This window comes from Mirounga angustirostris, unplaced genomic scaffold (assembly GCF_029215605.1).
Source record: "Mirounga angustirostris isolate CCGP_5_RB_7025 unplaced genomic scaffold, mMirAng1.0.hap1 SCAF_8, whole genome shotgun sequence".
In the NCBI taxonomy this organism is placed as follows: Eukaryota; Metazoa; Chordata; class Mammalia; order Carnivora; family Phocidae; genus Mirounga; species Mirounga angustirostris.
The window spans coordinates 43,250,316-43,266,654 of record NW_026991716.1 but is presented as its reverse complement, the minus strand read 5'-3'; the positions used below and the strand labels follow the sequence as shown (position 1 = coordinate 43,266,654).

Here is a 16,339-nt window from a genome sequence, read left to right as displayed (position 1 = left end):
ACCAATCTTTATCTTGTTTCTAAACTACCAACACTAAAGGTTCTGAAAGCAGGCCTGCAAAGAGGTACTTGTGTGCATGTGTTATGAAAAAGGGGTGACTGGCCTTTATAACTTCTGCTTTGATCAAACTGCCCCCCCCACACACACACATGGCCATTTTCAGCCCTACTGACTGGCTGGCTGTTTAAAACCAAACTGGCAATAGAAATTTCACTGAGCATGCCCGAAAGTAGTGCTGTTTGCCAAATATTTCCAGGTCCTCACCTTATAGTACATGGTAGGATTATATTCCTGGGCCTCCTGTGTGTCTGGCCAATGGGTTGAGGTAGATTGATAAAAGGGTTGTACCCAAGAATGTTGTGGTACTAATGGGGCCATCCACCTTGAATGAACTCACACATGAGCAAATTGTGAAAAGTAAATGTTTTTATTTTTATTTCTAAGATTTTTTTTTATGTATAGCAGTTTAAACACCCACAGATACACATACACACACATACACACACATCATCATCATCATCATCATCATAATACCTACAAGAATATTTTTAAGTTTCACAAATGAGGAACCTAAAGTCCTAGGAGCTAAATTATTTTACTTGAGGTCTAAAATAGACTAAAATCAGAAACACATTTAAAAGTCTTCTTAATTTAATTCTGTTCCCTATTTTTAGGAAACCTACCATGACTTAACTGTCTCCAAAGTAGATTCGGTGTTTCTGCTGCCACCCCACCCTCCACCCCCATGCCAGCCCCTACCCCTAACACTGGATCTAACTCCTGTCCCCCAAAGCAAGCAGGATCCATGCACAGTGACAATGGCTGGGTTTATGGAGCCACAGAGCAGGCCTTGCGTGTGAAAGCGGACCTCGTCCAGGAGAGCCCCAACAGCTCCAGGCTTGTCCAGGAGCTCAGAAAATGGCTTGCTGTCTTAATCTTGCCAAGGGTGACCAAGAAGCCAGGCTCCTGAAAGTCATGGGCCAGTCAAAGAGTCAGTGGTTCTAGCTCCTTCAAGCCCAGTCACCAAACGTCATGCTTACTTTTCCCTCAGCAAGCATTTTCACCCCTGAAAGCTTAGGTGTCACTCCTGGCCAGAAGAGAAAGTCTTCCAGGGAAGCTCGATTGTCCCTCATTCCAGCCTCCCTCTCCCAGAGCTTCACTCTCAGTCCAGGACACGGAATGCCCATGAGGAATGGAGCAGCCTAGGCAAAATGGTTGGAACACACGTTAACAGGAAGAACAGTTGGCATTTACTGATAATTTAATTTGAACCAGGCATTATTTTATGAGTTCTGAATATGTTAGCTCATTGAATCCTGAAACCATCCTGGGAGGTATGTACGATTATTAGCCCCATTTCACAGATGAAGAAACAGAGGCACAGAGGCATTGAGCGATCTCCTCAAAGTCACACAACTAGGAAGGCTATTCTCCCAGCTTCCTTTTTCTGTGCCCTCCACCTTCTCCATGCTGCTCCCTCAGCCCTAAACTCGATGCTCAGAGCCCTCTCTCCCTCTTCCGCTGCCTAAGCTTGGCCTCTAGAATGACTGCTCCTCTGAACCTACAACCTTACATAGAAAACCGTGTTGCTTCTCTTGGGGCATTTGCTCAGCCAGTCTCATGTCTCACTGTGGAATGAAGAGTTCTGCATCCTTGGAGGTGAGTTCAGGCATAAACAAATATGTGGAAGAGATTTTACAGGAACTGAAGAGACTTGCTGGTGACACTGGAATAACCCTGGGGAAAACAGGGGGTTTGCCTCAGAGTAAAGGCCTGCCCTTCATATGAACAGCAGAGGGCGCTGTGCAGCTGTGACTTCATAATAAGCATGCCCTCTCTCTCCCTCCCTCCTCTGTCTCCAGAATGGGATTCCCCCAATTAGAATCTATACCTGAAGAAAACTGCTGGGTTTTCATATCTCTGCAGTCCTTCCGTGATCTCAAGACCTCCTGACAAACCTTTCCAAACCTTGTTTCTAAGAGCGATCAAACCTCAGGTCACTGGGACATGAGCAGCTTCCACCCATGCTCAGGGTCTCAAGTCTCTGCAAGTCCAATTCTGAACTCTGGCCCCCTGTCTCACAAATGGAATTCTGCCTATCTCCTCAGACCCCATCAGTCTTCAGTTCTGTGCTCTGATTTAAGGTCTGAAATACTGCCTTTTCCTTGTGGGTTAGCCCTGCCTTGAGCTACCAAACACCCCATGTTGCTGAGCTGTAATTCTGATCTTGACCCATGGCTGGAGCCCTTCTCTCTCTGCTGAAAGACCTCCCTGGCGCTGCCAGGTCTCCATTCACTTAGAGTGAATTTCCTATCCCTGATATCTAACTTGTAGCCCCCCTAACATGGTCTACCCTGGTGTCAGCTGCTGTTCCTGATACTTCTGGTACCACGTGCATCCAGATGTAAAAAGCATAGCTCCAATTACTGAGAAAATTCAACAGGCACAGGGCCACCTATGAAGGATACGCTGAAAAAAATGCAACCCTCAGTTCATCCCCCACCTCACAGGTTCAAAAATAGAAGTTCAAGAATCACCTGGTGAGGATTTCTTTGAGTAGTTGTTAGTACACTCCCACCTCCTTCCTACACTTTCCCCAAGTGCCTGTCGAAGCTTTGTGCACCTCCCCAATCACAGGAAGGAGTGCAGTACAGATCCTGGGTTCTACAGGTCTTCTCCAGTTTTTACTACAGCCACCCAGGTATGCCCAAATAGCTGGAGGTTAGACTCCAACCATGCCTCTCTTCTCTAGAATGGCTAGATTTAGTATCCCCAGGAGGCAGAGTCTCCTCCACCTGAAACAGTCTGACGAATTTCCTAAAGCAGGTCAAACTGGGACCTTAATGGAAAGGTCAGCTTTCACAGGTCATCTGAATTACCTCTTGATGAGTGACTCATCAAGAGATGTTATAGTGATATTCCACTATGGACTAGAAGATGGGCAGAGGTGGGAGAGTTAACCCTTTTAAAGGACTACGATATCCCTCCTCCCCCCTTTTAAAGTTCTAATATAAGAACCCAAATGTGAGAGGATGATTAATTGAGGATAATATGCTGGTGTTTTCCCAGCACCCCACACATGCCAGTCAGTGTGTATGACAAAGCCCTCTTCCTTTCCCTCCCTTGCCCCGGGACCATGAACCAATGTCCCACAGCAGCACAACATGAGGTTTGTAGGATCTGTATCTAACACAGCGGGTCCCCCAAAAGTTCTACCAACTCAGAATGTCTTTGAGTCCACGAGATTCTTTCAACTCTCTGCTTTGCCCATTGTTTGCTATTCGGCCCTGACTCTGAGACTCATCTATATCATGTACAAAGGCCGAGAAAACTCTCCAAGACAAAACCATACTAAAATTGATCACCCCTGCCCACATCTCCCTACTACCTCTCAGGCTCCCGGCTGCCATTTTGTTACTAATCTCCCCTTCACAGATGCTTAAAACTTGTCTTCTCCTAATTTCATCTGTGTAGAAATATGTCTCAGAGTTTGGCTGTTAGGCAGCTAACTCGCTACAATTCTACCCACAGCCCCTTAGGGATGATTCTGGGCTCCAACTTCATTATGGAGAGACAGGCTTGTTGCTTTGTGATTTCAATCAATTAAGTCTTCCTTCTCAACAATGAGTCTATTTTAAGTGTCACCGCTCACTGACAAGATGGAATTAGGGTGTGTAAGTGCTATAGACAGTAAGGGTGTATCCTCTATCAGTGGAGATGTGATGACATCATCCTCTCACTGAGGAAAGAAACATATGCTTAAGATTTGGTCATATAAGAATAAAAAATACTGGGCGTCTGGGTGGCTCAGTTGGTTAAGCGACTGCCTTCGGCTCAGGTCATGATCCTGGAGTCCCGGGATCGAGTCCCACATCGGGCTCCCTGCTCAGCAGGGAGTCTGCTTCTCCCTCTGACCCTCCCCCCCTCATGCTCTCTCTCTATCTCATTCTCTCTCTCAAATAAATAAATAAAATCTTTGAAAAAAAAATACTAACTCAAAGGGATATATGGCACCCCGATGTTTATAGCAGCATTATATACAGTAGCCAAATTATGGAAACAGCTCAAGTGTCCACTGATGGACGAATGGATAAAAAAGAAGTGATATATATATATATATAACTCAGTCATAAAAAAGAATGAAATTTTGCCATTTTCAATGACATGGATGGAGCTAGAGGGTATTATGCTAAGTGAATAAGTCAGTCAGAGAAAGACAAATACCATATGATTTCACTCATATGTGGAATTTAAGAAACAAAACAAATGAGCAAAGGGGGATAAAAGAGAGAGGGAGGCAAACCAAGAAGCAGACTTTTAACTATAGAGAACCAACTGATGGTGACCAGAGGGAGGTGGGCAGGGGGATGGGTGACATAGGTGATGGGGATGAAGGAGTGCACCTGTGATGAGCACCGGGTGATGTGTGGAAGTGTTGAATCACTATATTGTACCTGAGACTAATATTACATTGTATGTTAACTAACTGGAATTTAAATAAAAGTGTTTTTAAAAAGATTTGGACATACACACTGAGATGACATAGTTTTAAAGATGTGCATATTTTCATTTATGCGCTGGGCAATGAAGAAGTTTCTAATCTCTGAAAGATATACCCACCTGTTCCCTCCCCACCTCACTCCTGCGTCACATCATAGGTACTACTGTGCTCACAAGGGGCATTAAGGGGTTTGTCACAACTTGAAAGCAAAGATTCTCCTTCAGTTTTTAATACTCACACCTCATCTTCAACGATTCATTAATTTAGATCCATTGGTTGGGCTTAAAGATGCGTTCTAAATGGAAAAAAAAAAAGTAACAGTGATGTCAGTAAGTAATGGCATTGACAAAAAATGCATTTATATTTATGTATACAGCTGCCCAGAGATAAACACGTAAAAATGGGAACATGAAAAGAAGCATTTGAAATGACATAGCTACACAGAATTAAATTATATTTCATTGAACCTAACATTGTTAGCTGCATCATTATTTTTTTTTAAAGATTGATTTATTTATTTATTTGACAGAGAGACACAGCGAGAGAGGGAACACAAGCAGGGGGAGTGGGAGAGGGAGAAGCAGGCTCCCCGCCGAGCAGGGAGCCCGACGCGGGGCTCGATCCCAGGACCCTGGGATCATGACCTGAGCCGAAGGTAGAAGCTTAACGACTGAGCCACCCAGGCGCCCCTGCATCATTATTTTTATGTTCCACTAAGAAAAAGAAAGAAAAAACTTGCCAATTAAATCATGACATGCCACTGATTGTAAGATACATTCCTATTTCAGAAATGTTAAAAGGTAAAGAAAATACCTATCTTAGCATTGATGAACTAGGGTACCAAAAGTCACGCCCAATACTAGCTAACCATAAATGCTGACTCTCAATATGTTCAGAAAATGTTTTGTTTGTTGACTTTTAAGAAAGTAGTTTTTATTGAGAAACTGTTGGTGGACTAAATGACTGCATTAATATGGCAATGATGGCAATTTCAGTCAGTACCTTAAAAGACGGATAGCTTGGTCAAAGTCATCTTCAAGATCAATAAGTATACAAATACTTCAATCCAAGAACAGGGTTTACTCAAAAGAGTTCTGAGCAAGGAGAATGTGAATTCTCATGATTATCTGTGTGCCTTCAGGCAAATCTCGTAAGTAATCTGGGCCTTGGTTTCCTTACCTATGAAATGACTAGGTTGGCCTAGAATCTCATTTCTAACTCATCTCTCATTTCCCAGCTCTGTTTTATGAGTCTAGGATCCTGGCTTCATGTTGTCCCATCTCAACGGTCCAGATATCAAGTTGAAATACATCCAAGGTAGAAAATTCTCTTGAGACGTATATTCTACCGACCTTAAGCTTTAGCGGGATACTCTAAATTTGTTGAGTGAAGACATGAATGAATGTCTGTATACCCTAAGAATTCTTTGCTAACAAATTCTGAATACTAAGCTATAATATTTGTCTCTGCGTGACTCTGCTGAGGACACTGACCCTTCAGTATTAAGACTGAAAGGGAGGGCTTACCTCTGCTGCCCTGGATCTCCCCTTCAGTGAAGACATCCTCATCTTCAAAGCATCTCTTATCTGAAGAAACAATGACAGTGAAGAAATGACAACATCCCTCAAACCCAGACCCATGCCTTGAAACTTCGAGACCACTAATCCTGGCAGAAGCAGCATCAGATGGCTTAGCATAGTGCTTAGCCAATAATGAGACTTGGATAAAAGTTGAGGTGTAGTTATAATCCCATTTAGGATTAAAATTAAAATTCTGGCTATTATAATTAGATTTGGGATTAAAATTAAAATTAAAATTCCGGTACGGTTTTCATTCTTTTAAATACACTCACACACAGCCTCCTGTTGACTTAAGTCAACAAATGAGAGAGTAGAGTTCTTTCCTTTCCTCCTCTCAGCTGATGCCTGAAGCACCCCCATAAACTCACCCCCATGGACCAGGCTTTCTGATCAAAACTGCCTCATCCCCCGGCTACCCTGAGCCACATGGAAATTTTTACAATGAGAGAAACAAATTCAAATTACCTTGTGGTCCATAATGGTTCCAAACAGCAAGATGAAGAACCCCTATGGCAAAATTCAACAGAAGTATGAGGGATGGTTTGGCAGACAACATCCCAATTGTAATTTTAATACCACTCTTCTAGATATCTTCCAGGACAGTTATTGGGTATTAGAAACTTCAGCTTCTACTGATTCAGAGAAAATGCATTGGTAAGTATTTTCTGTGACTGTACCTCAAAGAGGGTCACCTTCATTTTTGTGTGACAGTTACTGATATTTATTGAAAGGCTGCAGATGTAGGATGGTGTTTCTCCACCTTATCACATCTGTTTACTTTCTTTCCAAATATTAAGTAGTTGTTCTTATTCATCATGACATAACATGACATGGAATCCTGTAGCTCAAAGTGACAATCATGGAAGGTTTCTTGAGAAGTGAAGCCTGTTATTATAGTTTACTTTCAGTTGGGGTTAAAAGTCACGAAACGGCAGGGTCTCTGAGCTGGTGGAATAAGTTTATGCATAAAAGAGAGAAAACTACAGAGATCTAAAAGACCAGAGTCTCTTCAAGTTTAAATTATTTGTTTACCTATAAAGTCACAATAATTGATAGCCAATCTTTTTAAATGGTGGAAGTTGAAGTTAAGAAAATTCTGGATCTTGCCATGAGAGTGGAAGGAAGGCTGGGTTTCCAAGGATAGTCTCATGGCAGAGAAATGCTAATCAGAAGACGGAAATTTTTTAAATGTGAGTCACAGGGAAAGCTTGCTGAGAAAAGTTGGAGTGTATTTAACTAAAAGTGTTTCAGTATTTTTCTTTCTATCAAGAAAAGAGAGAAAGAAGTGATTCGGAAAAGAAACAGAATAAAACTTTCTGGGGTTTAATTAAGTTGCAAAGTAAAAAATTAAAAAAAATAGAATGAGATCATTAGTCACCAAAGTAACTTCAAGAGTCGGGGAGATTTATGTCAGTCCAAGAGCTTTTGATCAAAAAAAAAACAAAAACAAAAATAAAAAACCACCACCAACAACCATAAGTTAAATGCTTCTCTTTAAAGCCATGCAAGGCAAAGCGTGAAATAAATGTTCTCCATAGTTATTAAAGAAGTATGAGTAAGATATATAATTGATCTGAGCTGACATTTCTTAAAAGTCTGCTTTGTATTTTGTACCATGTTTTTAAATAGAGTAATAGTGACACGTTAATAGGAATACATTGCTGCTTTACTAAGCAGTTATATTTATATATTTAAAGCAGTGGTTGGGAATTTGTGTGTGTGTGTGTGTGTGTGTGAAGAACCAGATAATAAATATTTTTGGCTTTGTGGGCTACACAGTTTCTGTTAGAACTGCTCAACTTTGCCATCGTAGCTCAAAAGCAACCACAGGCAAAATGTAAACGAACGTGTATGGCTTTATTCCAGGAAACCTATTTACAAAAACAAGCAGCAGGCTGGAGTTTGCCAACCCCTGATTAAAAGCACAATTAAGGATATGAACCTGCCAAACTTGCTATTACTCATAGGTATGGAAAGCAGTCTGGCTAGTGACAGCTTCCCAAAAGTACAAGTTCAGTAGCCAACATAGAGTAAAGCAACTATTAGAGGGATAATTTTGCCAAACCAAGTATGGTAGAGCAAGAAAAGAAAAGAAAGAAGAGAAGAGAAGAGAAGAGAAAAGAAAAGAGATGATCTCAGATTCGTATCTTTATCTTACTAAGGAGATGGGTGAGGCCCAGAGAAAAGTGACATTTCTAGGGTCAGGCAACATGCAGCAAGATCCATTTCAATGAAGAACAACCTAGATTTATTTCACAGGAAAGAGCCATGAGAACTCCCAACTGGTTAACACTCAAAGAGAATGGCAGGTCCTGTCTCGTCATACTATGGAAAATGACTATTTCACTGAGTTCCCAACTGCTTGAGAAAGGATAAAAACTTCTTTGTTTTGAGGCATACCATGTGAGTGTAGACTCACACATCTTTGACCAAAGACTGGTTCTCTATAAGTGAAGGCCAACTTCTTCTGACCCTGAAACTTCAGGAGGGATACAGGTGGATCGGTTGAGGACAGAAGGAAAGAGGTTCCCACCCAGTCAGCCTGATCAGCTAAATCCAACTGGACAATCAATAGGGTGAGAGACGCCACAGCTCAATGTCTCTAAGACATGGAAAGAAATGAAAGGCACATTTTGTATTCTGTATTTTTCAATCGTAGCCTTTTTTTTTTTTTTGTCATATAGCCAGAATAGCGAATGATAAAATAAAAGTAACATCTTATAAATAAAATACTAATTAACAATATTAATGAATAAAATAAGTCTCTCTCTCTTGGTACTTACCTGGAAAGCATTGAGAAGGGCAAAGATTATATGGACTATCAAGGAAGTGCCTTCTAGAAGTGTAGCTACTCCAAAACCCCAGGTCAGTCCCAGCAATGGGGTGAGGATGGCAACATTTTTGCTGATCCTCATAATTATGGCCAGATCCTGAGACTTGGAACTGCCAATAGAGGGCCTCTGAGTATTGACAGCAACAACCAAAACCACCACAAGATTCACGGCCACAATGACTAAGGCTGGGACGGCAAATGCTAAAAGGGCTTTGGTACTGTCCCAGCTAAGCCAACAGGCATCGGGTCTCATGTAGCCCTTCTCTGGCACCGTGACAGCAACTGTAGTACCTGCAATGACCAATGGGCACCCATAGCCAACGGCAAAGCCAATGGCCATCATGCGGGATTTCATCATCCTACGGAAAACAACCAATATTCCATAGATGATGAGCAGTGCTTGGAAGAACATCCAGAAGAACAGAGAGAGGTAGAAGAAGTGGCTGAAAAATGTCAGCGCAACACACCAGTTGGAGTCCTGGGCCTTTTTGTGAAAGTTAGAGTTTACAATGAACCACACATTAGCAATCAGGAGCGACACGGCTATGTTCACGATGCACACGTGACGTAGGTATGATACCTCCGTCACAACCACCCGGGACCACACTGCGGCTTCGACGATCAGGCAGAGAATCAAGCTAAAGATAGAGATGCTGAGCCCAATGCAGGTGATGTAGTCCAGGACTTTGTTGTCTATAGATTTGGGGGACATTAGAATGGAAAAGGACATCACCATGTTGGTGTAGTTACACAAGCATTTCACTCTGTTCACGATCTCCAACGTGGTTTCACAGGCATTCTCATCCCACCTCCTTTTCCTCGAGTGCCAGCCAACACACTGTGCCCTGGCACTGCGGGATTTGTTGATCTTCTCGAAGGTGAGTAAGACTTGCTTCAGTCCTTCTGGTAAAATCACCGAAAGGACGAGACCATTTACAGGTCTAGGAAGACTCACATTTTGCAAGCGGACTTCCCTCAGTATGGTCCCCAAGGTGGGAAAGGCTATGCTGATGGCTTGGGATGCATTTGGTGGCAGGTTCCACGGCTCTTGCGTGGGAATTTCTATCATTCCTAAGATACCCTCTGCTGTACCGTTCATGCTTGCGGAGAAATTGAACTTCTCCTCTGAGGTATTGTGGGTGATGCGAAGCCCTTTTGCCTGGATGAAGAGTTCATCCACAAGGTTCTCAGAGTCATTGTGGAGGCGGAGTTGCCTCGCGAACAGATTCACTGACTGCAACAAATCCGAGCTGGTATTTTTGTCTGGGATGAAAGCCCAATTTGAAATGGCTGCTGTGTGAAGGATGTGGTTGGCCACTTCACTATAACTCTGCAAGGGAGGAAAAGTGGAAATTATGCTAAGGATTTACACGTTATTGTAGAAAGTCCATTTCTAAAGATCAAGTGATCAGATCTTATTTGACATATTGCTCTTCAAATTCATTGTTTATTAGAATCTCATGCTGAGAGATGAGTCCTTCAGAGAGGGAAGTAAAGTAAAACAATGATTAAAATAAAATAAAAATCATGGGCGCCTGGGTGGCTCAGTTGGTTAAGCGACTGCCTTCGGCTCAGGTCATGATCCTGGAGTCCCAGGATCGAGTCCCGCATCGGGCTCCCTGCTCAGCAAGGAGCCTGCTTCTCCCTCTGACCCTCCCCCCTCTCATGTGCTCTCTCTCATTCTCTCTCAAATAAATAAATAAAAAATCTTTAAAAATAAATAAATAAATAAATAAATAAATAAATAAATAAATAAAATAAAATAAAAATCATAGGTAAAGTTTACCTGCTTTATTATGGGCCCCGGGGCAGCATTTCCAAACTGCAGTCTTTATAACCCAAGAGTCTCATGAGATATTAATGATTGTTTAATGGAGGGAATTTGGGGTAGATTCTATAAAAACCTAAATTTGAGAAATACTGCATACTGTATCTCTATAACCCCCCCTTTTATAAAGAGGGTCAAACCTCATTAACACGTGAAAAACTTTAAAAAGTCCTGCCAGAAGGAAACCTGCTTAACTTTGTTTAACCCAGAATTCCTACCTCTGCTAGGTACAGATCTCCCTTTTAGAAACGGAGCCTCCATTAACATTTCTCCAAATAATTATGTTCTACAGAATGAAATTTGGGCAAGACCGGAGTAGACACAGTCTTGCTCACAGCCATCCTTTTGGGACATTTTCTTGAAAATAGTAAGTCTGTACAAAAACATGTATTAAAAATGTGCCAGCTTCTTGAAAACTTACATAAACTAGAGTGAATCAATATGCAAAATTGAAATAAAATGTCTATCCTTGTTGTTACGGTTGCTGTGGCTGTCATATTTTGGACCCTGAAAAGTACATTTGAAACTGTTAAAAGGCAAGATTTGGTTTAAAAAAAAGAAGAAATCTGTCAGTTTTTTTAACGAAATTATCAAAAAATACCTTCATTTTATCTTGGGTAACATTATCAGACAAATCTGTAGAAATATTTCTTAGTAACTCCACTATAAATGCGATGTTTCCAGACGTGGCTTCTGATGATTTCACAACATCGAGTATGCAGGCATAATCAATTGGACAGTTCCTGCGGATTCCTTGAGCTACACTCTCCACGGGCTCTGGTGCTCGAAAGTCAAGAACGTGCACGGGTATGGATGATGCTGCTAGAGGAAGGTGTGATGCACTATTGAAGTCCTGCTTTAAAAAAAAAAAAAAAATCGCTCAAAAATGATTAAGTACCTAACATATGTCAGAGTAAAGGAGCTAAGGCACCAATACACCACGTGGGGAAAAGAGAGAAGCAAGTAGTCCTAAAAGGGGTTTAGATGCCAAGAAAGACGGAAAGAGTAAGATGGGGAGTCACACACAAATGAGAAGTTCCATCAAAATTCCCACGAGATCAGGATACTGACCTATTGCTTTCAGGATAGTGGTTTTAACTCAAGTGTGATAACAAGACAGTTTTCTCCAGAGATGTGGAAAAATGCTAAAATCAAAATCTGTCTACTTATTTTAATTTTTTGAAAGGGGAGTCTCATGGAATTTGTGTGGGGGGGGTGGATTTGGAGGATGGCAGGATAAAGAATACTAAATTGCAATTTCAAGAAGTTTAGAGTTCACTAATTAGACGAAGGTACACACAAATCCATCTTTAGAGCTCAAACTTTAACCTCTAAGCATTTACCATTGTGTGAATGAGTTTCAGATCTATTTTTAAGAAAAGATGTTGAGAGGGAGAGAGAGTGGCGGGGGGGCGGAGAGTGTCTGAGAATTTGGGTAAGGAAGGAAGGAGAAAAGACAAATTTCACCCATTCTGCCATTTTCCCAAATCTAGATCTGAGATTGTTGTGCCGAACAGAACACAGGAAAATGCCTCTACCATCTCCTGGGAAATTAGCCCTGGAAGCCAATAATATGCAAATGTGTCACCTTAAAGAGTGTCTCCACAGAAAGGCTTGTACATGTTTCAGTTGATTTTTGCCACTTGTTTTGATGACATGTAAACCCTATTTCTCCATGAAAGGGCTGAGCACAGGGCTGGCTGCAGTTGGAAGCAGGGATGCAAGGTCCTCGGCATTTCTCTGAAAAGGAAAAGAGAGACGAGGGGGCCTAATTAGCGTTGCTGCACTCTGCTGAGGCAGCTGACTCATTCTAGGGATTTGGGAATTGCTTGCTTCCCAGAGGAGGTGACACTGAGCAGTGTCCTCAGCACCAAGTAAGGCGTGCCAGGCAGACTGCGGCGCTGATGTGGAGGCAGAGTGAACTGCACATGGAGAGGAGAGGTTGCAGGTCAGACAGAAAGGCTATTTAGAGCATCTGAGGGGAGTGCGGAAAGAGATGAGGATGGGAGAAAAGCAGGAGTCAAGACATGAAGGACTTTGAATTCTGTGCGAATATGGGGGTTACCAGAAAACATGATTGGATTTTTGAAAGATAATTAACAACAGCATAGAGCAGAAAGCAGTAAAATTTTCTATAAAGGCCCAGATAGAGTTGCCAGATAAAATAAAGAAAGCCCAGTTAAATACTAATTTTATTTTCAGACACAGTCGATTCTCATTATTTGCAGTAGTTATGGTCTATGGAGTTGCTTCCACAAACACTGAATGAGGGGAAATCAAGGCAGGTTCTTACGAGCTTCTTCTCACATTTTTATCAACTGATTAATATATGAGCTCATTTTACGTGTGTTTCTATTTAAAGACACTTTATTTATGTTGTTGATTCATTAACATTGAACTTATGGCCAATAGCACCGTAACTCATAACAGCACATGAACAAAGCTTATCCAACATGTGAATTTTCTCCTTGAGACACATCACAGTCTCCTTAGGAACACCAGACAGCACTTCAGAACTACACTGAGGGCCATTTTAAACAGCAAAATCACAAACAAAAGCACAAAATGCAAAAAGTATGGTATTAGTAATGCCACAAAAAGAACACTTGTTTATAGTAGGACTACTGAAACAAGAAGGCAGAGAGCCACCTTGTTTGGCTGGGAACTTGCACCTTAGCTAACTCAATTTTTCTTCTGTCTGTGAATGATCCAGAAAGCACTGTGAGTAGTGATTTAGGGGTTACAAATAAGTTTCAATGAACAGGAGAATTTACAAATACAAAATCCATGAATAACAGGGATCAACTGAAAATATTCAGTTAAACAATGAATAAGTTTCTAGTGTTCATATGATCCATGCAATATCATCCATGGTTTATCTGATATTTAAGTTTAATGAGGCATTGCATATTTTTATTTGCTAAATATGACCACTCTAGCCAGAGTATAAATATTTTCAGCGTTGTAGGCCATGTGGTCTTTATCAAAACTACTTAGCTCTGCCTTTGTGACATAAGACAATCAAAGACAATATGTAAATAAATGGGCATGACTCTGTTCCAATAAAACTTTATTTCTAAAACCTGGTGGCAGGCCTAATTTGGCCCATGAGTAGAATGGATTGACTTGAGGTAAAGAGCCCAAGAATGAAGTTGTTGAAGGATTCCCAGGAAGAACTGCCTTAGGATAGTGGTAATGGAATGAAAAGAAGTGGGTCCTAATGGAAGCTAGTAAGGTGTTGAAATCAATAAGATGTGGTGACTAATTGTCTGTAAGTCAAAGTAGGCATCTATGTTTATGGCTTGGACAGCTCTGAGGATGACTCCATTCATGGAGAAAGGAAACGAGTAAGTTTGCATTTTTCTTTACCACCTGCCCACTGTCCCTGGTTTTGCAAGTTATTTAAGCTCAGTGCTTCTCAATTTCTTCATCCATACAGTTTGGAGGTGATGCCATAGTCTTGTTACAAACATTGAGGGAGCATCCTGTTAAGCACTTCAATCGGTGTTGCTATAAATGCTCACTGAAGGTTAGCCATCTCTCTCCCTCTTTTCTCAATTCCTCATCTATGTAGAGATGTATCTGTTGCTAAAAAATATATTTGGCAATGTCTGTGCAGAATCCAGTGATCTCTACTATTTGGGTAAGAACCATGTGATTTCACTATCTTACTAGTAATGATTATCTCCATAGTTTATCTCTGAGTTTTTGAGAGTAACCCATCTCACCAACACAATACTTATCTTACATCACTTCAATAGACTTCTCAGCACCAGAGTGTTATGTACATTTAAGCGTTCTGAAAATATCTTCACATGAAGGAATGAATTCTTCCGTGTTCCCTCTTGTCTCTTGTTAGCTCATTAGTTCAAACAGATTTCCCTTTGGGGGCTTAAAGTGACCACTTGTCTTCTGCTCTAGAATGCATGTGCATAATTTGCCAACTTGGGTCATTGTCTATGCCATGGATAATGGTATAGTTGTAAGAGAGTCTATCAATACTGGTAAACAATGAGAACTTGTTAGAGACTGTTATTCCAATTGAAAGCTTGCGGTCTGGGGACGTGCTTGGCAATATCCATGCCCTTCATTTACTCTGCCCATGCTCCATATGGAAGAAGACTGTTCTTAGACACGTACCTTGTATCCTTCCAGTCTTGAGTTTCCCTTCAAGATGTTGAAGTTTATCTCCATCCTGTAAAACATAAATTCCCAAAGGTCCTCTTTACTGTGGGACTCTCCTCTCTTATCTCAACGTAGAGGCTCCATGTGGAGATGAAGAGAAAATGTGTTGAGGACTCAGAAGAAAACTGCACCAGGTCCATGTGTGATGTCACGGGAATTTGCAGACAGAAGCATTGAGGTGAGCATAGACAGAGAAAAAACTCTCCTCTGGGGAGGGCTAGAACCTTGCCAGTGGTCAGTTGGCCCCTGAGGGTCAAGTTAGTGGATTGGGTACATATGGAAAGCTTAAGTACCCAGGGAGAAAAGAGATGTAACAGTTATAATGCTAAGCTGGTCTCCTTCTGTTTTAACTGTGACTGTGAAATGGAGCTAATATGATCCACCAGATACCACAGATCCCCAGAGAGGAAGAAATGAGCAGACGCTAGGAATAATCATTAGGTGAATAGAATAGAATAGAATAGAATAGAATAGAATAGAATAGAATAGAATAGAATAGAATAGAATCACACTCTTTTGTAGCTATAAAGGGCTATAAAATATCTAAAAGAAAAAAAAACACCCTTTATGTTATAGATAAGGAAATTAAAACTCAAAGAAGCAAAACAACTTGCACAACTAAGGAGAAGCAAAGGTAAGGTCTAGAGCTGAAATGCTACCTGCCAGGTTGGTATTCCTCCTCCCAACAGCTGCCTGTCTACATTCTCCGTGGCTTGCAAAGTGATTTTTCTACTGTACTGTTACACTCTGTTGCACCCTGAAAATATACTGCTGCAGGGCCCAGCCACCTCTCAACTTTCCCTTTAAAAAATATATCAGCAGGAGTAAAATTGTAGTCATTTGAAATTTTATTAAAGATTATGTTATTTATCATAAATTTAGCCATCTAGGAGAACTGACAGATTTCTTATGGGACCACCTGAGAATGGATCAAACTTACTTTTATGTGGATCTTGGATCTATAGTGAGAACATTCTATGGCCAGAAATAACATTAAACAGCAAATCATGGTTGCCTGGGACTTCATTTTCACACATTAGGATCTTCACCTGCAATACAGAATGAAAGTGGATCCAGCTGGAGGTGATAAGGCCAGACAACACAAAACTTAGCCAACTAACCAACCCCTTGGTGACCCTACTGGGAAGTTGTCCCAACCAAAACCTCCTGCTCCAGGAAAGGACCCCAATATCTACTTTCAGGCCAGCTAACATGTAAAAAAAGGGGAAGACTTTCTCTCAACTGTTAACTTGTCTACAAACAATAGACAGGAATGAGGGATGCACTAGGAAAGATATATGTTCACCAAGGAGTCATTTCTGATTATTTGATCCACAATTTTCTTTAATAGTAACATTTACCAAGAACTTTTATTTGCAAATCACTGTTCTGAGCACTTTCTTTGCACTAAC

At 41.2% G+C, this 16,339-nt stretch overlaps 1 protein-coding gene across 1 annotated transcript; it reads right to left on the bottom strand.

Annotated features, from left to right (window-relative positions):
* Positions 1–773: 773 nt before the first annotated feature.
* LOC123836964 (adhesion G protein-coupled receptor F4) lies at positions 774–15,936 on the bottom strand. Its single transcript, XM_045866003.2, has 9 exons — positions 15,868–15,936; positions 14,883–14,937; positions 12,331–12,482; positions 11,344–11,595; positions 8,865–10,244; positions 6,547–6,588; positions 6,028–6,087; positions 4,740–4,796; positions 774–1,202 (listed from the first exon to the last, which is right to left on the bottom strand). Exons 1-8 carry the CDS (start codon positions 15,934–15,936, stop codon positions 4,749–4,751), a joined length of 2,058 nt encoding a protein of 685 aa, XP_045721959.2. The 3' UTR covers positions 774–1,202; positions 4,740–4,748.
* Positions 15,937–16,339: the final 403 nt, after the last annotated feature.